The sequence below is a fragment of the Notechis scutatus genome, chromosome 2 (genome assembly GCF_049901735.1).
Source record: "Notechis scutatus isolate UNSWTSFEM ecotype Mainland chromosome 2, rNotScu1.2, whole genome shotgun sequence".
Classification (NCBI taxonomy): Eukaryota; Metazoa; Chordata; class Lepidosauria; order Squamata; family Elapidae; genus Notechis; species Notechis scutatus.
Genome location: NC_142010.1, coordinates 107,466,424 through 107,493,235, shown reverse-complemented (window position 1 = coordinate 107,493,235; position 26,812 = coordinate 107,466,424). Strand labels below are relative to the sequence as shown.

The window sequence follows — 26,812 nt, the reverse complement described above, 5'->3', positions numbered from 1 at the left end:
CAACTCTCATGGGACCCAATCAGCCTGGTTAACATTAAGGAGCTGTGGGAGAAGCAGTCTAAAATAACAGGAAAATGTCAAGATGCCTTTCTGGTGGAGCTTTTTTACATGTATTTGCACCAAATGTTTAATTTGCACTTTAGATTTCTGAAAGTTATAGATCTAAGCAGGGCTGTCTTAACGCATGGGCCTGATGGGCACTTGCCTGTGGGCCAGTGGTGAGATTCAAGTTTTTTTTAACTACCGGTTCTGTGGGCGTGGCTTGGTGGGCATGGCAGGGGAAGGATACTGTAAAATCTCCAGTCAGAGGTGGTATTTGCCGGTTCTCCAAATTACTCAAAAATTCCGCTACCGGTTCTCCAGAACTGGTCAGAACCTGCTGAATACCACCTCTGCTGTGGGCCCCATGATCATAGGGGCCCCATACTAATTTGTGTATGCACCCTGTATCATATAAATACAAAAACTATATGGCTTATTGGGTATTATTGTGTTTTTCAAGCCTAGTGTATTGTTCAATGTTTATCATGCTGACTAGTTGTTCCTGCACAGCATGTTTTTAATGTTTCAACACCGATTTTGTTGGAAGTGCCAATAAAATAAATATATGTTTATCGACCATTTACATTTTTATTCATGTGACTAGTTGTCATAAGGGCCCCAGTACACTGCTTTGCCCGGGGCCCATAATGCTGTTAAGACAGCCCTGGATCTAAGGGATTAATGTGTATATAGTTATGAAAAGTGAGTCCTGAACTTTGTTGATGTTTCCAAGTTCTCACTGGTCTCTCTACCTTTTCTCGTACAGCCTGTTCTAAAAGGGTTTTATATTTGTTTCCTGTGACTGCAGGCTTGAACATGCATACCAATGTAGTCATGGTTTAAACAAAAGAATAATTCTGCCTGAGATTCTTTCAGAATTCAGAAGACAGACTAGATGAAATGCACCACTCACATATAAAGCTAAAGGTATTTCTACATGCAGCTTTAGCAGCTGAGCTGTCTGTAAATAACCTGGGAAAGATTTCAGGACTACAGTGGATAATTCAGTGGATATACTGTGCAGGAAGCATTTAAAAAAGACAAATTTCATGCTAAGAAGCATTAGGGAAAGAGATGGAAAGTAAAACTCTTGATGTTGTAAAGCCCTCATTCAAATGTACATCCACATCTGGAAAATTCTGTATAGTTCTAGTCATCAAATTTGAAAAAAGGATATTACAGAGTGGAAAAACACACAGGAGCAGGCAACAAAATATCTTTCTTACAAGAGAAGGCTAAAACATTTGGGACTCTTTAGCCTAGAAAAAAAGATGACCGAATGAAGACATGATTGCAGTGTATAAAAATCAGATGATTGGGCAAGGCCACAATTGTAATATATAAAATCACTCTCAGCATGGAGGAAGTGGGCAGAGAGAGAAACTTTTCACTTTTGCTTAAAATGCTAAAGGCCAGAGTCATCCATGGAAGCTATTTGGAAGGAGATAGACATACAGTATACAATTAATCATAGAAATTCATTATCACAAGTGAGTTAGGTGAAGGCCATTAAAGAGCCAGTTTAATATAATGGTTAAGGCATCAGGCTAGAAATTGGGGGACTGCGAGTTCTAGTCCTGCATGAAGCCTAAGCTGGGTGACTTTGGGCCAGTAACTCATTTTCTCACCCCTATGAAGGAGGCAGTGGCAAATCACTTCTGAAATCTGAAAACAAAAACTTTTCCCAGCGGTCACCAGAAGTCAATACTGATTGACTTGTAAGTGCAAAAGCAGGGAAACAAAACTTGAATGGCTTTAAAAGGGGGTTGCGTAGATTCCTGGTGTGTTAAGGGCTGTTTATTTTAAGAATACTTCTGAGATGGGGCCAGATGGCATGTTTGGAAATAACAAGAGAAAGGGAGTAACAGTAAGGGAAATGTATTTCAAAAGCTCCTGCTTGTTTCTGTTTGGCCACTGTGAGAAACCAAATTTTGGACTAAAATGAGCCTGGGCCTAATCCAGCAGAGCTATTTTCACATGTTTATGGAGCTCATAGAGACCATTGGGTGACTTAGAGCCTTTCAAAAAGTCCTAAGTCTAGAAGGGTGCTGACAGACTCACCCTAATTTTGGACTATCATAGCCTCTCCTATCTATAATATCTGATTCGGGCCGTTCACTACCTCTCAGCCAAATTACAAACCTCACAAGCTTTTTTTTATGACAGTGAGGTGGAGATCCTTCTGCAGCTCTCAAAAGAAAGGTGAATGGCAAATAGTGTTAATGAAACTGAAGAAGGGCTATTCCTAAAGTTGGAGGAGCCAATCTGGGTCAGTCACATCGACCAGAGGATTTCTCTTCTGAGCTTTCCAATATGTGCTGGAGCCCATCTTCAGAAAACAGCAGAGTGGGTGCTGATCTGTGTTTGGTATTTATATGGTGTAATTGATAGCTTTTTAGACGTAGATTGGGGAGTTGATGGCTGGCTATTAAGTTGTTGGGGAACTGGACTAGAAGACCTCCAAGGTCCCTTCCAGCTCTATTCTGATTGTGCTGCCAAGCTCTCACCTCCTAAGTACTTGACAAACTGGGGGTAAATTCCTAAAGTCTCCCAAGTAGATCTACATAGAACCAGCATGGTCATACTCCACTCAGTATCAAGGATGCAGCTGTAGAGATGGTCAACAGTATTAAGTATCTGGGGGTACAGATAACTAACAACCTGAAGTAGTCCCTCTATACTCATCCTTAGTGAAGTATCGGATGCATCGGATGAGGAGAGCACATCTTTCTCCTTCTGTCCTGACCACTTTTTACTAAGGAACAATTGAGAGTGTTTTAACAAACTGCATCACTGTTTGGTGGCTGCAGTGCCTCAGAGAGAAAGTCCATACAGAGAGTGGTTAAGGCAGCAGAGAAGATTATAGGAAGTTCACTTCCTGTCATTCAGGATACTGCTTATAAGAGCTATGTGCTTAGAGCTCAAAGCATTGTTAGAAACCCCACACACCCACTTCACAGTCTGTTTCTGTTGCTCCCCTCTGGGAGGAGGTTTCAAAGTATTTCTAGCAGGACTACCAGATTCTGTAACAGCTTTGTTCCCTATGTCATCTGTTTGGTAAACTCCCAAGATTCGTTTTTCTGGCCATATCCATGTATACATCGGAACTAGACTGTGTTGTTTCTCTGTGTCATATAATATATATGGGTATATGCATAATTTTGTATTTATTTTATTTATTCATTCCTTCTGTCACGGTTATGTAATGCATATGGGAGGGGATGACCCTTTGAGAGCTGTATGCAACGAAATTTCATTTTAATATATGACGATTAGTGTATATTCAAAGTGACAATAAAGTTGATCCAAGTCTTCCGTCCCAGGCTAGTTGCTTAACATGCACAAGACAATCCCACGAATCCAAACGCCCTCCCGTGAGAGCAACTGCAGTTCCCGACAAGCCTCGACTACTTGAGTAGCTTATAACTCCGACCGCCAAGCCACTGAAGAAGGAGGAGGAGGAGAAGCCAGGTCCCAGGCGATGCTGGAGCAGCGGGGCAGGCAAGGCTCGGGAACGGAGCCAGCCATTGGCCGCCTGGAGCCCCGCCGTGGGAGCGGGAGGCAGTGGCCACCGCGCGGCAAGTTGGAGGGGTGGGTGGCGAGACGACTGGCCCCACTTGCTCCGCGCTCGAAATGGAGCGCAACTTGAGCGCCGGGCTTGGCAACGAGTCTTCTCGGGCAGCGGGGGGGAATGGCGGGGAAATGGCGGCGACCTGGGTTTTTGGCGCCATCCTCTCCGTCATGTGTGTGGCTGGCGTGACGGGCAACGTGTACACCTTGGCGCTGCTCTGGCGCTCGGGCCGGGGCGCCCGGGGCGCGCCTTTGTCCGGCTCCATTGCCAGCCTGGCGCTGGCCGACCTGCTCTACCTGTGCTCCATCCCGTTCATCGTGGGCACGTCGGTGGCGCAGGACTGGTACTTCGGCGAAGTGGGCTGCCGCTTCCTGCTCAGCCTGGACCTGCTCACCATGCACGCCAGCATCTTCACCCTGACCGTCATGTGCACCGAGCGCTACCTGGCCGTCACCCGGCCGCTGGCCGTGCGGTACCGGGCGCCGCGCTTCCGCAGGATCACCGCCGGCGCCGTCTGGGGCATTTCGCTGCTGCTGACCCTGCCCATGATGCTGATGGTCACCCTGAGCCAGAGCGGCGACGGCAAGCAGATCTGTGCCCCGACCTGGAGCCCCGACGCCTTTCGCCTCTACCTGACGGTGCTTTTCAGCACCAGCATCCTGGCCCCCGGGCTGCTCATTGGCTGCCTCTACGCCCGCCTGGCCGCCACTTACTTGGAGTCGCAGAAGAACCCGCCGCGCAAAACGGGGCCCAAGCGGTCTCCCCGCCAGAAAGTTCTCATCCTGGTCTTCACCATCGTGCTGGTCTTCTGGGCCTGCTTCTTGCCCTTCTGGATCTGGCAGCTGGTGTCCCTCTACCATGGGCCCCTGGGGCTGCCGCTCCACATCCAGAAGTATATCAACTACCTGGTCACCTGCCTGACCTACAGCAATAGTTGCATCAACCCCTTTCTTTATATCTTGCTGACCAGGAACTACCGAGAGTATCTCCGTAACCAGCATAGGAAGTTCTACCGCTTCACTTCTTCCTTTCGGAAGAAGGGCTCCAACTTGAACTGTTCTTGGAAACGGTCATCCTGTTCGGGCACCCAGTCTGAGTCTGGGACAGAAGGTCTGGGGATGGCTGTACTAAAGGACTGCAAATGAACTTCCTCTCCCTCTTGCTTGTTGGGAAACCGTTTCCAAAGACCATCCAGGTGGGCCCCAGCAAGGTGAGATTTGCCATGTGGGTGGTCTGTTTTGAAAATGCCCAGGGTGGCCTTTATTTCCTCCATAACAAACTTTTTTAAAGTGAAACTTTCTTCTGTGTTAAGTATACACACAATTGTGTTTTGTTCAAAATCAGAAGTACATGTTAACCTTAAAAGTGACACAAGTTTACTCCAAGTCTTTGGGGTAAATTTAAGCATATAAATCAAGAAGTCTTTATTTAATTCATTAAGATAATTCTCAATAAGTCTTACCCTGTGTAGTAAGCTCTGGGATTGTAGAAAATTGGAGAGACTGGTTATTATAATACTTTAATTTCAGCAGAGGCTTTTTATTTAAAAAAAACACACTTTGGATTTATATAACTAGGAACAAATCTTTGCAAATAGATAAATATCACTCTTATCCATTCACAGAGATTATTAAGGTTATATCCCATATGTCTTGGTTTTGTTGTTTTCTTATACATGAGTGTTTTAATATAGTAGTTGATTTTAAGGGTCATAAAGGTAATAATAAAGATCCACAATTTAAATTGCAATATTTTAGTTACTTGGAATTAAGTAATTTTGAACTAAGTGCAGTTTACTCCTAAGTATGTATCATTCAGTTTTATGGCAGAGCTTAATATTTTGCATGCTTGTTGATTTGTTCTATAATCTTTCTGAAGGCTGGTGCTAGTGCATCATAGTTGTGCATCATAGGTTTGTTTTTTTTAATACTTTTTAAAATCAATATATTGAAACAAACAGCTATATTAACTTTAATGATGCAGTGATAATGGGCTAGATAAAGGTTATTGCAGGGTATTTTGCTAATCTTTTAAAAGAGTAATATTTCAAGAACTCAATATCTTTGGAAAACATTCTACCAAGATACACATATGTATCACTTTGTTCTGATTTTTCACCATTTATGTAGCTTGCAACAGTTCAATTCTCCCTGTCCAACACAAATTCTTCGGCCTTGGATACATTAATTTTCAAATCCATACTCCTTGTTTCATACAATTTAGCTAACATTTATTCCAATCATTTTGAACTTCAGCCAGCAACATAGCATCAGCTGAATATGGAAGTACATGCAAACAACAACAAAATGACATTAGAGTGTCATTGCAGGCAATATTAGCAGTATTGTCCTAAATGAGTTCATTACAAGATGAATCCCTTCTCAGGGATTCCCTTGCTAGCACAAATCAAATGATGTAATAGTTTAAGAGGCATGGATACCCTTCTGTTGCTGGGAGGAAGGTAGGCAAGCAGCAGCTCCAACTGAATGCCCCAGTTTCATGAACAGGATCTTTCACCTGGCTTTATGTGATAGCATCCCTAAGAGTCACCAAAGACTACCAGATAAACTACAGCCGCATACCCATTCTCGCCCTAAAATCACTACTGGTGCCATACCTGAAATCTGGAAATGCACTTCTTGAAGAGGGGGAGGGGGTCCCCACCCAGTCAGATTTCAGTAAAGCATGTCAGGTTGACTCTTTCGTTCACAATCAAGTCATGGACGAGATAAGCTTTATTATACAGGCTGACATAACATTCATTGAGCTATGATGATGAAACAAAGATTATCTGAAAACAAGTGTTCAACTTTTTAAAAAGTTAAGACCTATCTTTGTTCTTTAAGCAGCCTGCAGGAATAAATTTGATTTTTAATTACATCTAGAACAAATGATGGAACAGATATATTTAAAGAGTAAAGTGTCCTCCAAGCTGAGCTCTCTTCTTTGGTGATGTCATGGGTAGATCCATATAGTTCCTTGGCAACAGTACAGAGCTGATTTGCTTCCTGTCTCCTCATAGGTATTCCCTCCCCCCTAGTTTAATTTATAGTCTTGGTATTTTTTTAATTCCATCCATCCATCCAGGACCAACCTACTTAGCTCCTCAGCTTAGACAAGATTAAGCAAGTGCTACCATGTGCTGAGGCTAATGTCATTCTTCTCCTCACACTTATTTTTCTGTTACATTAATAATTACAACCTGGCGGCAGCTTTTAAAGGATTGTTTGCAGCTGTGTCCAAGGCTTTTAGGGTGTGTCTGGCCCTGCAGATTCTAAGCTTGTCCATTCCCACCTTAAAGGAATAGAAAGCTAACAATCCTTTCACTCATGTGCTTCCTGGCTAAGATGTCCACGCTTTACTTATTACACTTTTGCCTTTGCATCTTCTCTCTCCCTCATCCCAGCTTAGTCTTTTTCATTCTCAGCTAGCCCCTCCCTGTCTAGTTTTTCAACTTTTTTTCCTACTTCTGAAATTTTGCGAGCTGATTTTTTTTTCCTGCCATACACCTGTAACATGTTCACTTTCTTTCCAGACCTTTTTTTCCCAGTTGCAATCATCTCTGCATTTTTCAATGCTGCTTTTATTCAGCCCCAAAGTCTCTGAATTATTTATTTCCCTACTTCCCAGGATTCCTTCAGATTAAATCCAGAGTTCTCCCCATTACCAATAAAGTTCTTTTGAACTTGTAACAATAAATCTCTTTATTCTGCTTAAAAGATGATAGTTCATTAGTCATCATTCATTACCACTGATGGTCCTAAATCAAATTTTAAATCTTCACAGATGACAGGAACACTTGAACTATTAAGAAAGTGTTGCTGGCTTCTCCTTATTCATTATTCTAGGCTTTGCTCTCCTTCTTTGGCCCTGATCCTTATACAACAATCAAAGGAGAAAGTCCCAATCAAATCAAATACTGTAGGTGAAGGTCTCATTCTGTGTTACCAAGTGCCTATGGCTTCTATTGTCCATCATCAACCAAGAGACTGCCAGGTTGAAGGGCCCATTGGACATGTCACCCATTTTTCTGCTTCCTTCTATTCTTATTCTGCTTCTGCTGTTTCTGTCTGTCACGCTATTTCCCCCCCCCCCTCCAGTACCCTTATCAGACAAGGGTGCTGATAACTTTTCTTCTTTGTTGACTTAAACTTTTTGAATCAGAATCAGTATAGAGCTGGAAGGGACCTTGGAGGTCTTCTAGTCCAGCCCCCTGCCCAAGCAGGAGATCCTACACTATTTCAGACAAGGAACTGTCTTAAAAACCTCCTGTGATGAAGCACCCACAATGTCTGAAGGCAAGCTGTTCCACTGGTTAATTGTCCTATCTATCTATCATCTATCTATCTATCTATCTATCTATCTATCTATCTATCTATCTATCTATCTATCTATCTATCTACCTACCTACCTACCTACCTACCTATCATCTATCTATCTATCTATCTATCTATCTATCTATCTATCTAATCTAATCTAATCTAATCTAATCTAATCTAATCTAATCTATCCATCTTCCAAGTCACTTTCATGATACATGAAGCAGTCCTTCTTAAATGTTGTGATTGGTTTGCTTATGAGGCCAATGTATGTGACAGTTCACAAACTATGTTAAAATGATATTGGAAAGAAAATAGGAACATCTGTGTCTCCTGTCATGCATGAAGATTGTGGAATATGATTTGGAACCAATTGCTTCAGGGACATGACTTGGGATCCATTGATAACTAAACATAATTTGTTTTGCAGATTTATAAAATACAAAGATACAGATCTTTCATCACAACTGACAGTCCAGCTGCCACATTTTGCACCAATAACAGTTTCTGGAAAGGTGTCAAGGGTAGCCTCATATCAAACATATTGCAATCACCAAGGAGAGGATGGTCCTCGCTGTAAAAAAAAAAAAAAAAACTCTTGACAAATTTAACAGCTCCAGAAGGATTGCAGATGTACTTCTTCAAAAGTGCTTCTTGACATATGGCACTGCCTGCAAATCCACTCACAGTTTAGGCTAAAGGAGTTCTCCCAGGTTCCACTGGCTCATTCAGGAGAAGTGGTTTATGTTCCCAAACAGTCTCAATCCCCCAGACCTCCAGGGGTGGAGAGAGAGAGTTGTGATATCTGTATGCCTGCGGTCATTTTATTCATCCGTATTTGTGCATGCAGACGAAACATAATGTATTCCTTATTTCTAAGGTGTGAACTAATAACTAGCTATAGGAATAATCTGCTTCATTTTAAAAATAAATGGTTTGGGTAGGCTTTTTGAATGTTCACTCCCTTTCTTCCTGTATGGTCCTTCGTTGGTTGAAACTTCTTCATTACCAACTCCACTGATTTGTCCCCTGTTACATCTGAAAAGAGAACACAAGTATATAGGGAATGTTTTATCTTGATTTGCAAAGAAGCACCCTTTAATTTACTGCATTTCTCCTGATTCTTTAAAAAAAAAAAGAAAAATAGGCAGGTACTTTGAATTCTTTTTCCTGCTTGTTTAACAAAAAAATATTTTATCCATAACTGATTATAGAAAGACTATATTTTCAATGATTGCATGATATTTTAGAATGTATTGATTTATTGATATATGGTTGCCCATCTCACCAGAAGTGACTTTTGGAAGAAAGCAGTATGTTCATGAAGTTCTCTGCTTGGGCCAGTTGTGACCCAGATAAAATAACCCTCCCTTATGATTTCCTATTCTGGGTTTGACCAAAAGAAATCTCCAAATATTTTGGGGAGTTTTGGATAGGGATCTGCCAGATTCAAGCCTGCTGAAGAGCAAAATTCTAGATGCCCAATAGATGGCAGCAGAGAAACACCCCAAACTCTAACATCTTGTTGCATCCAAGTGGTTCTTTTAATACCTCCAGGCCAAAACTGATAACCCTACTTCTTGAGAATTCCTTGAATAAGGGAATGAATAAAACAAAAATATGGGCGCAAATCCTAAAATAGGGTGAGTATAATTTACAAAAAAAGAAGAAAATAACTTGTATCCAACCAAAGCACAAAAAAAGCCATTTTTTTTCATTTTGCGTCATCAACCCAGCTGCTCCATTAATATTTTTACTTTAGCTTTGTAAATGAAACTAAAAAATTATCGGAACACAAGTGCTTATGGTAATCCAATTTAGTTTCAATAAGAGTGAATGGCCATGTTTATAATTAATAGCACATGAACCACCTGCTAAAGTCATTTGCTGAGTTTACTGCTGTTTCTCTGTTAGCTCTTCCTGCAGTCCTTGTTTTCCCGTCTTGCATATTAATTGCTCCTCTCCTCCCTTTTAAATGCTCATGGTTAATTTGATATTTGGAATTCCTCAAGACTACAGCTGTGTAATTTTCCAACAAAAATACTGTATATTTGGTTCCATTGCCTTTATTATTTATTCACAGATTTATTTGAATTATGCTGCTTTTTATGATGTAAGTTCTATGAAAGAATCTTAGGAGAATTTCAGCAAGAATAACAACAACCCCGCAAAAATATTGGGAGAAAAACATATGAAAAATCTCCAAAAATTTAACCTCCCAGGACAGTGGGTAGCAATGGCTTTGGGGGAGTAGAGAAGTGTCTAAACAGGCATCTGTGTTGGTTGTTTGGTTGTTGGTTATTTCTTGCTTGGACTATATCCACAATAAATAGAATGAATGGAGCCCCAGATAGTGGTTTCCTTATTGTAGTGCTCTAGGGAAAAATAGGAGGGATGCTGCCTAAAGTTCACAAATAAAAAATGGATTATAAATCCAATATATAAATAAAGCAGAAAACTATATAGCTTTCTGGTGCAATCCATTCAACATGAAATCCCACTGACTTTAGCAAAATTTATTTTCTGATATGCCAGATTTTACTTTTATTTAACACACAGCAGAACTTTCCACTGCTGTTATCTTGAATCTACCTCAGATCTGCATGGAAATATCCAACAAGAGCTTTGTTTTCATAGCTGCAAACCCAAGCATTAAAATTCATAAAGCAAAAACTGCCTTCTGGAATTATTGTTCATTCATACATGAAGCAGGATGCTCTAAGGAGCATGTATTTAATCTTTACTTCCATCAGGACATGAATAATAAAGAGAAGTAGAATTAGGAAGAGATTTATTTCCAGTGTTTCGCAATCTTGGCTATTTTCAAATATGTGGATTTCAACTCTCAGAAATCTCCAGCCAGCCGTTGGTTGGGGGAAATTCTGGGAGTTGAAGTCCACACACTGAAAAGTGGCCAAGGTTGAGAAATACTAATAGAGATCATTCTTGCACACAATATTTTACGATGTATGTTCTATATCTGAATCCACTTGCATTCTTAAATTGGAGGTTTGAGAATTATTATGGTTTAACACTTAATAGAAGAAATAGTCAGTGTGAGGTCAGGATAACAATATTGAGTGGCTGAGAGTCTTTCTATGTTGCAGCAGTCAAGACAGTGATGTAATTGGTGCCATTCAAAGGGGTGATTTTTCTGAGGTTTGGGAAGGTTCTTGAATTTTCATCCTTAAATAAAGCCTTCACTTTTTAATTTTTTTGCCCAAAATAATGGAAAATTGAATTCTGATGTCATTAGCCATTGAAATTGATACATTTAGAGCAGGGGTGTCAAACTTGCAGTGTCACAATGGTGTCATGTGACATATTGGGACTTTCCCCCCACTTTGCTAAACTGGGCAGAGGCAGGGCCAGCCTCCAGGCTGGGAGTTTGACACCCCTGATTTAGAGGAAGGGGAAGAGGAGGAGGGGGAAAAAGGGGGAGGAGGAGGAAGGGGTCAGGGAAGGAAGTGGAGGAGGAGGAGGAGGAGGAGGAAAGGGAAGGGGAAGTTATTGTTGAGAGCCATTTACAGTTTGCTAGTCTCAACATGTCCACATAATTAAGGATAAACAAAATATTTTCACCTTAAGAAATTTTGTTTTGTGCAAACGTCCAGCACTTTCAGTACCAAACCAACGACGTATTACAAGAGCAGTTTAGCCTTGCCCTAAAAGAAATAGCTTAGCATAAGAACCAAAACTAACACTGACCGTTTTAAAATGGGAAAAAAAAATGGAATTGCATTAGTCCACCATGGCATTCATATTTGTAGATTAGCACCATATTGTAATCTGCTTGGAGCATTATTATTATTTTGTTTTGGAGGTATTTTGGAAATTTAAAATGTAAAAGGGTCCATTGCAGCATGACTCATGCCCAGTTGATAGATACCATTTTTTCAGCTCCTACAAGGATAGCAGCATCAACTTACCTGGCAAGCTGCTGTAATTACACATTGAAAAAGGCTGCAGGGCTTGGTTCAGGACAGTATGAAACTGAATCCATATTGATTGATGGATTGGTTTCCCTTGCTGGTTGGGGTTTTTTTTTTTTTTTGAAGCTGCATTAATGGTATAGCAAATGGGGAAAATGTTCCCATTTGTTGCAAAAACAGAACTGTTTCCTCTTTCTGTCTGTAGAGAGAATTCAGAGATTTATGCTTGTTAATTTTCTGGCCAGGAAATGTCTTGTTTTGGTTCCTATGCATACATAGACAGAATTCTTTGGTTTTGGTTTTGGTTTAGATAAGTTGCCAATATTTTTTAAAAAATTTCTGTGGTGTGAAATTGACTGTAGCATGGTTCATATCTGCCAAGATAACATCAAAATAGCAAATTGGACAAATACTGCAGTGCTGCTCCAGTTTCGCTGACTGGTAAAGGATGAGACATGTGATGTCTTCTCAAGCAGCTGGTCGCCTCTAAAATAACTGGCAATCATATGGAAAGGAAATGCATTCCAGTGACTGCCATGCCTAGAAGCAGCATGAAGAAGGCGTGTGAAATGGATATGACAGCCAATCTAGGAGAAGTGTACTCGCAGCATATTGCCACATCACAGATTTAGAAATCTTGTGGTTGCCTGGTGTCCAGAAAGAAAGAGCATCTTTGTGCTGAGAGATTTGATATACTAAGCAAGAAAAGGTGTACTGTTCAAAGGAACTTTTAATTTATGACTCTATAAATATAATGGTGGCATGATGGTTAAAATGCAGTATTGCAGGCAAACTGTGCCCACAGCCTGGAGTTCGATCCTGATAGGCTCAAAGTTGATATAGCCTTCCATCTTTCTGAAGTTGGTAAAATGAGGACCCAGTTTGACGGGGGCAATGTGCAAATAATGCTTCTATATTGTAAACAATCCAGAGAGAGCTGCAAAGCGCTGGGAGGCAGTATAGAATCCTAAATGCTATTGCTGTAATGAAAAATGCACACTTCAATATAATGTAAATAATTTCAACAATACAAATATCTGTCCTTGTAGCATAGATTTGTGCTACTAGAGATTTTGGCCTTTATTTCTGCCCTATGGGAGATTAAACAATCTCACAGAAGATAAACCAAATTAAAATTTATTTAAAAAAATAAACTAAAAAAACCCTTTTAAATTTTAAATATTCAAAATATCAAACAAAAAGAAAACATAACACCCCAAGCAAATTACAGTAAGGTGCTAGTCTGCTACAACCACGACTTTTTGTAGCAGAATCTTCAAAGGGATGTTGTAGGGATTTCAGTTTGTTGCAATTCATCATAACATTATGATGACAAACAATACCCCAGGTTTATCCTGAAAAATAGGTAAAGGTTGAAATTATACAGAATTAATTAGCTTGCATAGAGAAATTTTAAAAAAAAATGATTCAGTATTATGGTAAAACAAAACAATCTAAATGCCAACCCTCTTCAGAACATGTACAGTTTTCTGCAGAACAAATCATTTTTCTTAACAGAAAAACTCATTTACTATTTAAACTATTTAACTATTTCCCCCCTTTTTCCTGGAAATTCAGAACTTTTCAAATTCCTAGTTTAGATCTAAAAATGGTAGGGGAAGCTGTGCTTTTCCCAACCTCCATTCAAAATTTCTGAATAAGTTTTGCATCAAGATTTAAAACACTCATTTTTTGTTGTCTCCTAGAGCAGGGGTCGCCAACCTTTTGGACCTCAGGGACCACCAAACTCATAATTTTAGATCCCAGGGACCACTGACTGGTTCTGTGGGTGTGGCCTAATTTGTGGGTGTGGCTTGTATGTAAATATTATAAATATTTATATAAATATTGAATTATTTATAAAAAATAGCAACTTTTACCAAAATCAGGCAAAGCAGACAGGCAGATTGAGTTGCTCACAGAATCACAGATTCATTCAGAAATCTATCTGCAATTGGCTAGCTCAGTCTGTCACATAAAATTGCTTGCAAGCAAACTCATAAAATTAACTCACAACACACCATGTAGGTAAATATTGATTTTTTTTTAAAAAAAGAGCAACTTTTACCCAGAATCAGTGATCTATCTATCTGCCATTGGCTAGCTCAGTCTCTCAAGTTTGCTTGCCGTAAGTCTGCACTGAATTTGCTTGCATGCTAACCTTCAGTCCTAAGGGAGGTTGGGCTTAAAAGCAGAGCCCAAGATCTAAAGACTAGCAAGAAAGCAAGAAATCCAATCATTTCCTGCTTCCTAGCTAATGTAAATCTCCCGGCACAGCAGAACAGATGGTCGGAAAAAGGAAAAATAGCAACTTAGCAGGCAAGTTTGCCGGGTAAGGAGTGAGTGGGTGGGGAGGGTTCCCGTGGGCCATGTGGGCGGCGCAGCCTTGTGTTTCTGTGTAGCCTGGATTGCTTTGGGGGGACTGTTCTGGGGGTGAGATTTCTCTGTGGCCCTCCAAAATTTTCTCACAGCCCACCTGTGGGCCGCGGCCCACCGGTTGGCGACCGCTCTCCTAGAGCAGGGGTGGGCAAACTACGGCCCGCGGGCCACATCCGGCCCGTTGGTCTTTTTAATCCGGCCCGCCGAAGATTGGTACAGAATTAAGGTTTGATGTGAATGATTGAATGATTGCATTCATTTGATTTTGACTTGTAATGACAGGCATTTCGACACCAGGTAGCGCATTAGGCGCAGTGACTTGATTTTGCGGAGATTTTGCAGTTTTTTATATGTATCATATCTTGTGCTGACCCGGCCCGTCTGTCAAATTTTAAAAGTCAATGAGGCCCCCGAGCCAAAAAGTTTGCCCACCCCTGTCCTAGAGGGATGATGGTGGTGAGGACATTTAGGTAGTGTATGGACAAAGGACATCTGTTTCTTGTGAATGTATATTGAAGATTTGGACCTATCTAGCAAAAGGTAACCTTCCCTCACAATAGCTATCCTTGCCTTCAGTCTTTTCATGTTTGAAGCAGTGGTGGGATTCCAAAAATTTTACAACCGGTTCTGTGGGCATCATTTTTTGTTTTTGCTTTTTGCAGCACCCCCACTCCATTTTTTGGGCCTTCTGGGCCTCAGAGAAGCCTCCTAGGGGGGCATTTTTGCTCCCGGAAGGCTTCCCTAGGGTTCAGGAAGGCAGAAAACTGAGCCTGGGGGGGCGCAGCTCACCTCCATTCTTCATTTTGGGGCCTCCCTGGAGAGGGTTTTTTTGCCTTCCTGGGCCTCAGGAAAGCCTCCTGGGTGAAGCAGTAAGACAGCGAGCGGAATCCTGGCACAGCTGATCATAGGAACAACTGATTGTCAGGAGGGGAAAAAAAGAAATACCCTAAGGAGTGACTGGGCGGGCTAGCATAAGGTGGGTAAGCTGAGTGAGTGGCAAGCGGGCATGGCCAGCCAGAAGTTACTACCAGTTTGGCAACCCACACCAAATCCTTGCTATCGGTTCGCCTGGACCGGTGCAAACTGACTGAATACCACTACTAGTTTGAAGCTCTTGGATTGGAAGTCTCCCCATTTCTTACAGAGAGAAAAGTGGATTGCTATACAAAATATTTCAATAAAGAACTTTGTCTAGAAGCAACCCAAATTTCAGTATTTAGCTTGTGCAAAGTTTTTTTTTTCTTTTTAGACTTGTTACAGGACAGATAGGTTAACGTGCTCCTGTGACATGTCAGGGATCTGACCCAATGTCCTAATTAAATCATGAGCCTCAGGCCAAGCTTCAAAAGAAATCCAGTTATTTATTAGGAGCTTCATGTCCGCGTGGACCAAATGAAGCCAATTTTTGACCTCATTTAATTCATGCTTTAGCTCTGACCCTGTTTCCCCCTCCCTCCAAGATGTGTTATCAGTCACATTCCCCAACGAAGCAATTTCACGGATTGTAGAAGTCACTCCTTCCAACCACTGTGGATCTCCGTGGAGATGACCTTGATGTTGACGGCTGGAATGTGCTTTGTTTTGACTAAAATGCAAGTTCCTTGATGTAGCTGAGGTTCGATTCCCCATCCCCCTTGCCTATGGCAACTTGAGAGCAGGTTAGGAATGCTTCACGAGTTTTCATGACACATACCAAGGCCCTGAATGCAGATTCTGTCTCTTAGGCACCAAGAAGGATATAGGCTGTATTCTAACTATCCAGAAAAGACCCAGTAGAAATCACTGCTAAGTATGGTAATCTCCTACAAATAAAGCTAGAATTAAAATGCTTATTAGTTTTGGCTAATGCAAAACTTTTTCAAGCTTTTGGAATGCATCAAAACATTGTGAGAGATGCAAAAAGTTCCTTCTTCCTTATCCTTTCCACTTGTTTCGGCTATTATTGACACTGAGACATTGCTCTGTTGGCTTACATCCAAATGAAATTCTGAACTGATTAGATTCCGTGCCAAAGGATTACGCCAAAATCAACAAGTGATTATACTAAAATAGCAAAGAAAATTTACATGATTAGCTTGAGTAGCATTAGAGTTTCACTGTTATTATTGTGCTGATCAAAAAGACACAATTTCTCTATTAAACCTTTTAATACTTAAAATTGTAATTATAGAAGTGTCCTCTTTGACCCCGTTAAAGAGAGATTATACTAACAGGCTATTATTACTTTCCCACCATTTCAAATGAATTCTATGCAGAATGAGGTTTAAAATAATCCTGAGATGTTTTCTGTATGGACTTATACATAAAACCATGTGCATAATCATATATTTATTTTATCACAGTTACACAGCTAAAAGAGTCCTGATCATAGGCAGCATGACAGGAGTGATTTATGGCATTTCTGAGAGCATAAACAAATGCAAAAAAAAAGCATCCAAAATGGGTTGTGTAATTTCAACTATCTTGTTAACATTTTCATAATGACATAAATCAGCATTAGGCATTTAAGCAGCAAATTATCAGTGGGTACCAAATTACTATTGGGAATAGAATGCCTCTACTTTAATTTCCTCTGTGTTGTAACCTGAGCATGGTGAAAGGAAGAGCTTTTGTGTGGTTCTATCATAAAACACACAAACTTCCCTCATTTTCATATGTTTTGGCAATTGCCTGATAATATGGCTTTTTATATAAAGAGATGCATAACTTATCTGTGAGTAGGAGGCTAATTTTGATCTCTACAACTGATCCCACTTTTAACTTAAATCATCAAATTAGAACCTTACCTTTAATTTTTACAATACACATTATTTTTCCCAATCACAAAACAGAAAGAATGTTTATCGTCTGAGGTCCGGGTTTCCACAGAAGAGTTTTCCACAGGAGCTTTTAAAATTAACATACTTTCAGCCTTGCATATATCTAGTATGGTAACCCCTGTATTTTTGTTCTGCTTGTTCTTGGGTATTTTTTTCCAGTTAGGTCTTATTTTAAGGGGAATACGGTACTAATTGAGTCTGTCTGGCTGAAAATCTTAACTGGGGCTTATATTACGAGCATCCTAAAAAAATCATGCTAGGGCTTATTTTATGGTTGGGCCTTATTTTCAGGGAAATAGGGGTATGAACAGTTGATATGTTAGGGTAAGGTCTAACTGATAATGCAGCCTACTAAGCTTGTAGAATTCCCCACCACCATGCCTCTTCTTTTTACAAAAATAAAAATATTAAATGTTATGTTATACAAATAAAAGTAATACATTCTACATAGAGTTAAAATATATTTTAAAAGAAAAAAGATATAAAGGTCCATTAAAAAGAATCCTCCTTCCTCCCTGCAAGTAGGATCAATATTAACAGCTCTTTTTTTAAAATCACCCCCTCCAACCTAGATAGCAAGGGTCCATTAAGAAATAACAACATATCATAAAAGTTGCATTAATAAACCCATTTTTAATCCTTCATTTTAAGTTTATATCTCATTCTCTATTTAAACAAATCCATCTCATTTTAAAATAAACAACATTAAAGCATCACATCCAATCATTAATAACCACCTTCATAACAAAAACATATTAAAACATCATTCTTGTATTAATCAATTAAAATCCATTAAATGTCACTGAAACTAGCAGTTCACTTATATTAATCCTGACCAAATAAACCAATGTTGAAATCTTTTTTTTCCTTCCAAAAATCTTTAACTCCCTCAAAGTCCATACATTTAATTTTTCATAGTCTCTGTATCTTTTCTCTCAGAAGTGTTGGCATCTTTTTCATGACTCTTTTGTGGTTCCAGTGAACAAAAATTATCCTTATCACTCTTCACGTTGTCACTGTCACTTCTCACAAAATCTTTGACAGTTCAACTAGTCCTTTCTGTAAAACCATTATAGAGAAGTCATCCACATCACTCTACTGGTTTGATATTTGTAAGTCTTTTGTAATTATAATAAGCCAGCAACCAGTTCCATTTGTAAATCCACTATTCCATCTCTTTGTTATAAGCTATTATTTTAAAATCAATATTCAAATCAATTTGGTTTTTATTCAATGGAATTTTTTCTTCAGTATCATCTTTCAATATGATAACAGGTAGCTTACAGCTTTAGACCATTCATCAAAAATTTCCTTTATAATACCATTGGTACATTTAATTTCCTTCTAGTGCCCTCTAGTGTTCAACCTTCAAAGTCATCTTATTAGCTGTTTAAAAAAATCCCCATGAGAAAGGATTATTTTAATTAACTTCAAAGTTTTTCTTTCATTTAGATCCATCTGAACCCTTAATCTGTTTAAAACTTTCTAAAATTGGCACTCTAATCACCCTTCTGCTGTATATTCTGGGGGGGTCGTACAAAACTTTAAACTCATAATTTTCTTTTACCCAGCAAATACAAACCAACTTGCAGTTTTGAAGCTTTTCAATCTTAACAAGCAGGTTTTTTTTTTAATAAAAAAAAATTTCAAAGAATTTTCAATTTTAACAAGCAGTAAAAGGGGAGGAAAAAGCAAAAGCGATTTGAAAAATGAGGTTTGATCAAACCTTGACTCCATATAAAGCTACATTAATGGCTCTGAGCTTAATGCAGGGGTGGGCAAACTACGGCCCGCGGGCCACATCCGGCCCGTTGGTCTGTCCAATGCGGCCCGCTCCTGGAAAAAAATCGCTGCCATTGGTCTGTCCAATCCGGCCCGCCCCTGAAAAAAAATCGCTGGGCAGTATTGCCCTGTGCCGCGTGTCCCCCAAAGCTGCAAAACAGTGCGGAGCGATCTAGGGGTAGGAAAGAAAAGAAATTTGCAAAGGCCTCGGCTGGGAGTTCAAATCACCTTCGAGTGCGACCTCTCCGAAGGTGAGTCCCGCCGATCCCCCTTTTTTTCTGGGGCTTCCAGGCTTAAACTTTGCAAAGGCAAAGCTTGCAGGCTGGAGCGTCTTCCCGCCGAGGAGCGGGAAGGGTACCACCTGGCAGGCGGGGCGGGCTGCTTGGAGCCACCTAAAGCTAGGCCGCTGCTGGTGGAGCCTTGCCCTGCCTTGGTGCCCCGTTTCCCGGCTTGGCGGTCCTGCTTGGGCGGCACTTTAAAAGCCTGCTCCCAGCACCTGAGCAACTTCCCAGCAACTTTCGGCTTCGTTTTAACTCGTGGGTGCTCGCGCCTGGCCCCGAGCCGCACGACGGAGGGGAAGCCCGGTGGGCGGGCGGGCAGGCGGGCTGCTTGGAGGAGGCGACCCGGCGGCACTCCGGGCTTCCCCTCCGCCGTGCGGCTCAGGGCGAGTGCCCACGAGTTAAAACGAAGCCGAAAGTTGCTGGGAAGTTGCTCAGTTTTCCGGGGCTTCCAGGGCTTTGCAAAGGCAAAGTTTGCAGGCTGGAGCGTCTTCCCGAGGAGCGGGAAGGGTTCCGCCCGGTGGGCGGGCGGGCTGCTTGGAGCGGGCTGCTGTGCGGCTCGGAGCGAGGCGTGAGCGCCCGCGAGTTAAAACGAAGCCGAAAGTTGCTGGGAAGTTGCTCGGATTTCCAGGGCTTCCAGGCTTAAACTTTGCTCGGGCGGCACTTTAAAACAGTGATCCCCAACCTTTTTTATGCCGCGGCCCAGTATCCCCAACCTTTTTTATGGCGCGGCCCGGTACCGGCATCAGCTGGGCGCCGCCATCTTGTTTGATGAAAAAGTGCTTCCGGTGAGCTTTCTACCGGAAAAGCTCACCGGAAGCACTTTTCATCAAAACAAGATGGCGGCGCCAGCAAACCAGCGCCCCGGTAGGACTTGTTCCACGGACCGGTACCGGTCCGCGGACCGGTGGTTGGGGACCCCTGCTTTAAAAGCCTGCTCCCAGCACCCGAGCAACTTTCCAGCAACTTTCGGCTTCCTTTTAACTCGCGGGCGCTTGCGCCTGGCCCCAAGCCGCGCGGCAGAGGGGAAGCCCGGTGGGCGGGCTGCTTGGAGGAGGCGACCCGGCGGTGCTCCGGCAGCAGCAACAGGCAGTTTCGCCTGGGCTCCGCTCAGGTGTCCGGCTGGGGCTGTCAGGAGTTGCTACCGCCGGCGCAGCTCCGTGCGGCTCCAGTCCCACGTTGCCTTGGGAAGGAAAAGGCAAAACCAGGAGCCGCTGAGCGTGAGCCTCCGGTGCCGCTGCTCCCGTTGCAAAGCACTGCCGCGGCTCTTCCTTTTTGCCTTTCCCTTCCCGAGGCAACGCGGGACTGGAGCCACGCCGGTGGTAGCAACTCCTGACTCAGGGGGCCTCCGAGGGGAGGGGAAGGAAGAGAAGAGGGGGGAAGGGGGGGCGATTCCCAAAAAATCTTGTGCTGACCCGGCCCGTCTGTCAAATTTTAAAAGTCAATGCGGCCCCCGAGCCAAAAAGTTTGCCCACCCCTGGCTTAATGGAATCCCAGTTGTTTGCAAGAGACTGCAAAAACATCAGTTTCTGCCCTCTGTTCACAAAACAACCCCATCTGTCTGGAATACTAATAGGTGATTTCAAATACATCTCTCTTTCCTCTAGATACAATTTGGTAATCTGGATGCAGCCTCCAACTGCCTGTAGGCTGTAAGGTCTCCTGCTGTTCCGTAGGGAATCAATTTGCCATTCCTCACTGGAAACTTCTCTCCTCTTGTATTAAGAATGGTAGGTCAGGAGAAAATAACTTCATGTAAATGCCAGTGTGAACAGATATCCCAGAGCCGAAATAGACATGAATAGGGAAATCAGGGTGTACAGCCTGTCACATAAAATTAATGCTCTCACTTCTACAGTGTTTTGGCACAGAGGAAGAAAGGCAGTAAGAGATAAAAGAAGCAGAGCAGAAAATGCAGAATGGAAGATGCGGGGGTGGGTGGGGTGGAATAGTATGTATGGAGAGGGAGACAAGGCAACAGATAAAGGGGACGGTTTTTCTTCCTAGTGGTTAAAACAAATGCTCAAGTGACGAGTAGAAGGGGTTCTCTCCTAGGTAGGTGGTACCACCTGTGTCCATCTGGTTCCCAGTACAAGTAAAGAGAGACACTGCTTCATTGTCATTACTCACTCTAGCACAAGGGTCTTCAAACTTGGCAAGTTTAAGACTTGTGGACTTCAACTCCCAGAATTCCTGAGTTAACATGACTGGAGGAGGAATTCTGGGAGTTGAAGTCCACAAGTCTTAAAGCTGTCAAGTTTGAAGACTCCTGCTCTAGCATTTGACTCTAGCCATTAGCACACACTCTTGCTCTGCATATGTATCAATGACATCACAGTAGAATTACAGAAGACTGGCCAAATCATCCGATTGGGTGTACTTTCAAATATCAACATTTTACCATTAAAGGAATTTTAGCATATGAATGTAGGAAGTTAGCACCCACCCCTCTCCTAGAAAAATGAAATATCCTGGGAAATATTAAAAAGGCAGAATATTTCCCCTAAAAAGAGTAAAGTAGAAACTCAGAGAAACAGAAACTCAGCCCCCCACTTTGCTAATGGGCTGTTAAGGCCTAGGCCAGAGTATTCTATATAATAAAGGGTCTACCCATCTTACCACCTGGCCTGGGAAGATTGTATGGCCAACATTCAGGTGAAGCCATGTGGTCCAGACAAAGCCTACAAAGTTAGCTAAGACCCCTACCCCTGGGAGTCTGACAGCCAATGGGATACATTTCTTACACAGGAACAGGAAACACTAAGGTGGGGCTCAACAGAGGTTATATAAGGGTCTCTCAGCATCTTGGTCTTCCCTTCTTGGTCTTCCCTTCTCACCTAGAAGTATGTGATCATCCTTTCTTTTTCACTTTGGAGCTCCAAGCCATGTGGTCCTGCTGTCCACCATTAAACCATCTTTCCAAATAGCCTCCATGTTTCCAGTGTCTTTTTCCCCACTTGGAACTGAACCCAGAAGGATATTTCTTTTAACATGAAAATAAAATTCTTCAAGTCAGCAACATGTATTTTTTATTTATTTATATTGCACCTTCATTATTTTTACACATAACTTGAAGTGGTGAGAACATATCCAACACATCTTCCTCTTATTTTCCCCACAACAACCTGTAAGGGGAGTTGGGCTGAGAGACTGACCCAAGGTCACCCAGCTGGCTTTCATGGCTGTCTGGCATTTGAACTCACAGTCTCCCGCTTTCTCGGCCAGTGCCTTAACCACTAGACTAAACTGGCTCCCATAATGGATGGTGAATGCAAATAAACATTTTTGCTTTCTTCACTAAATGTATTCTATAGAGCATCAATTAAAAAGTAAGAGACTCAGTTAAATTATACCTAGATCTTGGAATAAGTTCATAGTGGCTTGCATATGCCAAATGAATTTATGACAATCAGACATGGATGCTTGTAATGATAATTATGAGACAATTTAATTCTTCTCTGGAAAGCAAATTAAATTCTGTTTAGAAAACAATTTTCTCATTAAGTGCTTGAGTAGAAGATCTGTAGTGAAATAATCTTGTCAGAAAATGAGAGAGCGTTCAGAATATATAATGTAGATTTCTTTGATATTTGGATGATTTGCTGCAGGCAGAAAAAAAAAAACTGGACAAGGTAATAGAAGCTGTGAAGAACAAAGTGGGAAGAAAATGCTTAAGCACCAGTAAAAATGTCCCCCCCTAAAAGTTAAATAGCTTTTTGAAAAGATCATTATCAAGGATTCTGCATTTGCTGACTGGAATGTGTTGATTAGAAATCATTGTCCCCAACAATTGCAAATTTTATGTTTGAAGGAGGCAGCTATAAGCTTATTCTCAAGCAGCTGCAAGGTGGTAGCACTTTTCTCCTGGCTTCCCATGGACTGAAATGAAGGTTGAAGTGATCTAGCAAATGTGAGGGTATTTCTTGAGTGATCTGCATACAAGTAGTCTTTGACTTATTATCACGGTTGGAAATGGAGCTTCTGCCATTAAGCAATGTGATCATTAAATGAAATTGTGCCTGATTTTATAATCTTTTATTGCCACAGTCATTAAGGAAAACACTATGGCTATTAAATCAATCCAGTTTCCCTCACTGACTTTGCCTGCTGGAAAACCTCTGGGAAGTTTGTAAAGGCTGATTACCTGACCCTGGGAAGTTGCAACCATTGTAAATAAGTGGGTGCTAGTTGTTAGGATTCTGACCCTGTGACTGTAGGGATCCTCAATGGTTGTAAGGACAAGGACTAGCCACAAATCGCTTTTTTTCAGCACTGATGTAATTCTGAACAGCCACAAATGAATGGATGCAACTTAAGGACTACCTGTAAGTAATTTAACTTTGAATCCTGATCTAGAAACCAGACGTCTGTTGAGTTCTAGTCCCATTTTCAGCAAAAAAAAACAGCTGAGTGACTTGGAACAGCCATTCTCCCTCAGCTCAACCAAGCCACCTCACAGGGCTGTTTTTATAGGAAAAATAGGTGGAAATGGGTATTAGGAATGTTTTGCCACCTGGAGCTACTTATAGAGAAACAAAGATGGGGGGGAAATCTAATAAAAATAATAAACTTGGTCAGAGGTTTTCAGGGGTGGGTTATGGGAGAGAATAAAATAGCTAATATTGAAAATAAATAAATGCCCTTAGAATCCCCTTTCAAAGGAAGACAACTTTCTTATTGCCAATGGAAATCAAATCAGGCAGCTTTTGCTGTAATAAGCATTTTAGTTGGTGGGCTAGATAGGTTCGTTAAAAAGGCACATTGTGTGCTTGGCTTTCTCATAGAATGTATATACTGGAGATGATTTTACAGGTTGTGAAATTACAACTTCTCCTCAATCAGAAATTCACTGAACCATTCTTTGCAGTGACCATCCAGAATTCTTTGTGTCAGATCGTGCCGTATTTGTTAAAATTTAAAACTGATGAGTATTCAAACTTCTAAAAACTGCTGCGTGAAAGATGTGTCAAAGGAGCAGGTAAGCTTTGTAAATACAAAAACAGTTAAATATGACTCATATAAACATTCATGACAGAATATAAACATTCATGACAGAATAATTTTAACTCACAGTATTTTCCTATATAACTTGCTTGGAAATCTTTTCCTACAATTAAAGAATATATAGTTTTAGCAGGTTCTTCTTAAATTTTCCTCTGGTAGAAAGAATGCTACTGAAATATTTATTATAATAATGGCAGTACAATTTGCATGAATCAAATATATTGTTTCCATTTCTAATATGTTTTAAGTTCTGTCAATTTTACTTCCATCTTCAGGAAAAAAAATCATTAAAGGACTTTTAAGTTATTTTACACTTACTCAACACTTGAATAAGTCAGGCAGCCAAGACCAAGTTTATTTCAAAGTAAACCTTAATGGATTTTCAAATCATTTGAATATTTCTAATCTATGATTGTAAGATTAAACAAGCTAATGAGCCTGTTTCTCCAGGCAAATAGAGAAATTAAACCACTATTAAACACATTATTTAGTAGTTTTATTTTATTCTAAGAAGCCTCCTCTTAGCTGATTATATGAAATCATAACTGAGATCATATACAACTGGTTTCTTCAGAGAAAATTCAATCATCACAGCTCATGGCTTCTTCCAAGGAAGAACATATTGAAATAAGGGTATAAAACAAAAATCTGATACTCTTGTATAAAAGAGTAGGGTAACTCTTGTGTAAAATTGCAAGTGATTAAAGCTATAAATCAGTAGTTTCACAGGTGTTCCAGGTTTTTATTTTCCAAAATATAAACAACTCTATGGTATCTGGAACAAAGCATGATGAAACTTCTTCCTTGCAATATATTCCAGAGTCCATGAACATATTTCATGGAATATCACAAATTGTAATTTTGAGAACAACTGATAAAAGGAATATTTGAAGAGATTAAATGATGGAATAGCAATAGCAATTGCACTTAGATGTATATACCACTTTACAGTGCTTTACAGCTCTCTCTAAGCAGTTTACAGAGTCAGCATATTGGCCTCAACAATTTGGGTCCTCATTTTACCCACCTCGGAAGGATGGAGTCGACCTTGAGCCTGGTGAGATTTGATCTGCCAAACCTGCAGTCAGCAGAAGTAGCCTGCAATACTGCACTCTAAGCACTGCGCCACCATAATATGGTACTCTTTCCCAGGCTGATTGTGCAATACCCAAAAGAGCTGGAAAAGAAAAGCCAAACCACTGCTATCTTATAAAAGCAATGTTATAATAAACTTAGAAATATGGGCCTTAAGGCACTGTTTTTGCAAAACTTAGAAGGAAACAAAGTAAAAAAAAAACACACACACACACAATTTACTTTAAATAAAATTCAGTGAAATTTATATGGTAATTTAAAAGGATTTTTTTCCTCTTCCATACAGAATTTCTCTTGCCAATCCATCTGGCTACCACCTGTCATGTTAAAACGGGATCCCTGATACCATGGTCAGGATTGCAGGTAAAGGAAATGGTGATGGCATAGCGAGTGCCCCAGTGGACTTTCTCAACATGATGGAGGTTTTCTGAGCCAGATGTGAAAAACGAAACCCGTCCTGCAAAACAAGAATCTACAGTCAGGAGCGGAGCAAGATACACATTATTTATCTGATTGCTGATACCTAGGATTCTATGATTAGCTACTCAGCTTCAATCATCCAAGATTTGATCATTATACCATTATCTAATGGTAAAGCTATCCTGTTCCCTGATCAAAATATCATGCAATTAACAGAATTTATTAATATGTTTTTAATATGTATATTCTTAGTCCTAGAATTATTAAAAGAAAGACTTCAGCAGGGGGGGAAGGAAGGAAATAAATCTTTGAACATAGTCTTAAGTGAACAAGACTTTTGATTTGGGTTGTGCACAGCTCTGGTTCTGAAGGGGGAAAAGTAACTGGCATCCCCCCCACCCTTGGAGTCTGTCTCCAAGGAGGAAGACAAACAGCTGACAGGGAGCAGGAGAGTGGCTCCGTTGGCTGTGGAAGAAACTGGGGAAGGGCAAAGTCAGGCTGGGCAGAGCAGGGGTGAGGTAGAACAAGGGAGAGGGGTTCAGAGGAAGACCAAGGCCCACCCCCTCTTCATCCTAGGGCACGGAGGGAAGAATGGAGAACAGAGCAACATGGGTTGTGTGGCTTACAAGGGAGGAGAGGGGGTCTGATTCCCTTCACAAGGCACACCTGGGGAGGGAGTTTAAAGGAGAGGCAGATGCAAGCTGCATTGGCCTGGAACAAACACTGAATTAAGTTGTAGTTAATAAAGGGGCCCCTACTTATTATCTGGCTGGGTTGTCTTTGTGCCACACCCTGGGTCATCACAGTAACCCCTATCAACAACTCCTTAAACCAAGTAGTCTTGTCCTACTATAGATGTTGACTCTGGGAAAACACCCAAGTCTTTTAAAAAGGTGCAAACTGAGCAATTTAATATAGCCTGACGTTTAGTAGGATTAAGAATCAAGCCCAGGAACTGTCACACTTACGCATCTAAACACTTTTAATTCTACCTGATTCTAGTATCTGAATTTGAAACTATTTTTAATGTTTCTCTTGTTCTGAAACAATTTAAGATCTGTTAAAGGGAGTTTTGAAAAATATAAATGCTTTGATGTAACGGATGCCCATAAAGAAATAAAATTGCTGTTATTGTGCAAAACTTATTGAATAAAATTACTGAATTTCTTGC

General features: G+C 41.0%; 2 protein-coding genes and 1 long non-coding RNA gene across 6 annotated transcripts in view; 1 reads left to right on the top strand and 2 right to left on the bottom strand.

Moving 5' to 3' along the window:
- The first annotated feature begins 3,495 nt into the window (after window positions 1–3,495).
- On the top strand, window positions 3,496–26,782 carry LOC113411947 (urotensin-2 receptor-like). Of its 2 annotated transcripts, none has more exons than XM_087955704.1 (2): window positions 3,496–4,823; window positions 25,508–26,782. In XM_087955704.1, exon 1 carries the CDS (start codon window positions 3,676–3,678, stop codon window positions 4,756–4,758), a length of 1,083 nt encoding a protein of 360 aa, XP_087811830.1. In that variant the 5' UTR covers window positions 3,496–3,675; the 3' UTR covers window positions 4,759–4,823; window positions 25,508–26,782. The 2 variants fall into 2 exon arrangements, with proteins under 2 accessions (XP_087811830.1, XP_026523043.1); XM_026667258.2 differs by having other exon boundaries at window positions 3,499–4,808; window positions 25,508–25,638.
- Window positions 8,037–16,040, bottom strand: LOC148132163 (uncharacterized). The gene is made up of 3 exons (XR_015747652.1): window positions 15,937–16,040; window positions 11,862–12,063; window positions 8,037–8,970 (listed from the first exon to the last, which is right to left on the bottom strand). It is a non-coding gene; the product is annotated as an uncharacterized LOC148132163 (long non-coding RNA).
- Window positions 25,444–26,812, bottom strand: part of OGFOD3 (2-oxoglutarate and iron dependent oxygenase domain containing 3) — a 34,489-nt gene continuing 33,120 nt past the window's right edge. For all 3 annotated transcript variants that reach the window (XM_026667561.2, XM_087955705.1, XM_087955706.1), the window contains one exon: window positions 25,444–25,678. In XM_026667561.2, coding sequence (XP_026523346.1) covers window positions 25,542–25,678 — 137 coding nt within the window. In that variant the 3' untranslated portion in view covers window positions 25,444–25,541. The remainder of the gene's footprint in view (window positions 25,679–26,812) is intronic.

Excerpts from the sequence above, each read along its gene's own strand:
- LOC113411947 (XM_087955704.1), top strand. The coding sequence starts at position 3,676 with ATGGAGCGCAACTTGAGCGCCGGGCTTGGCAACGAGTCTTCTCGGGCA.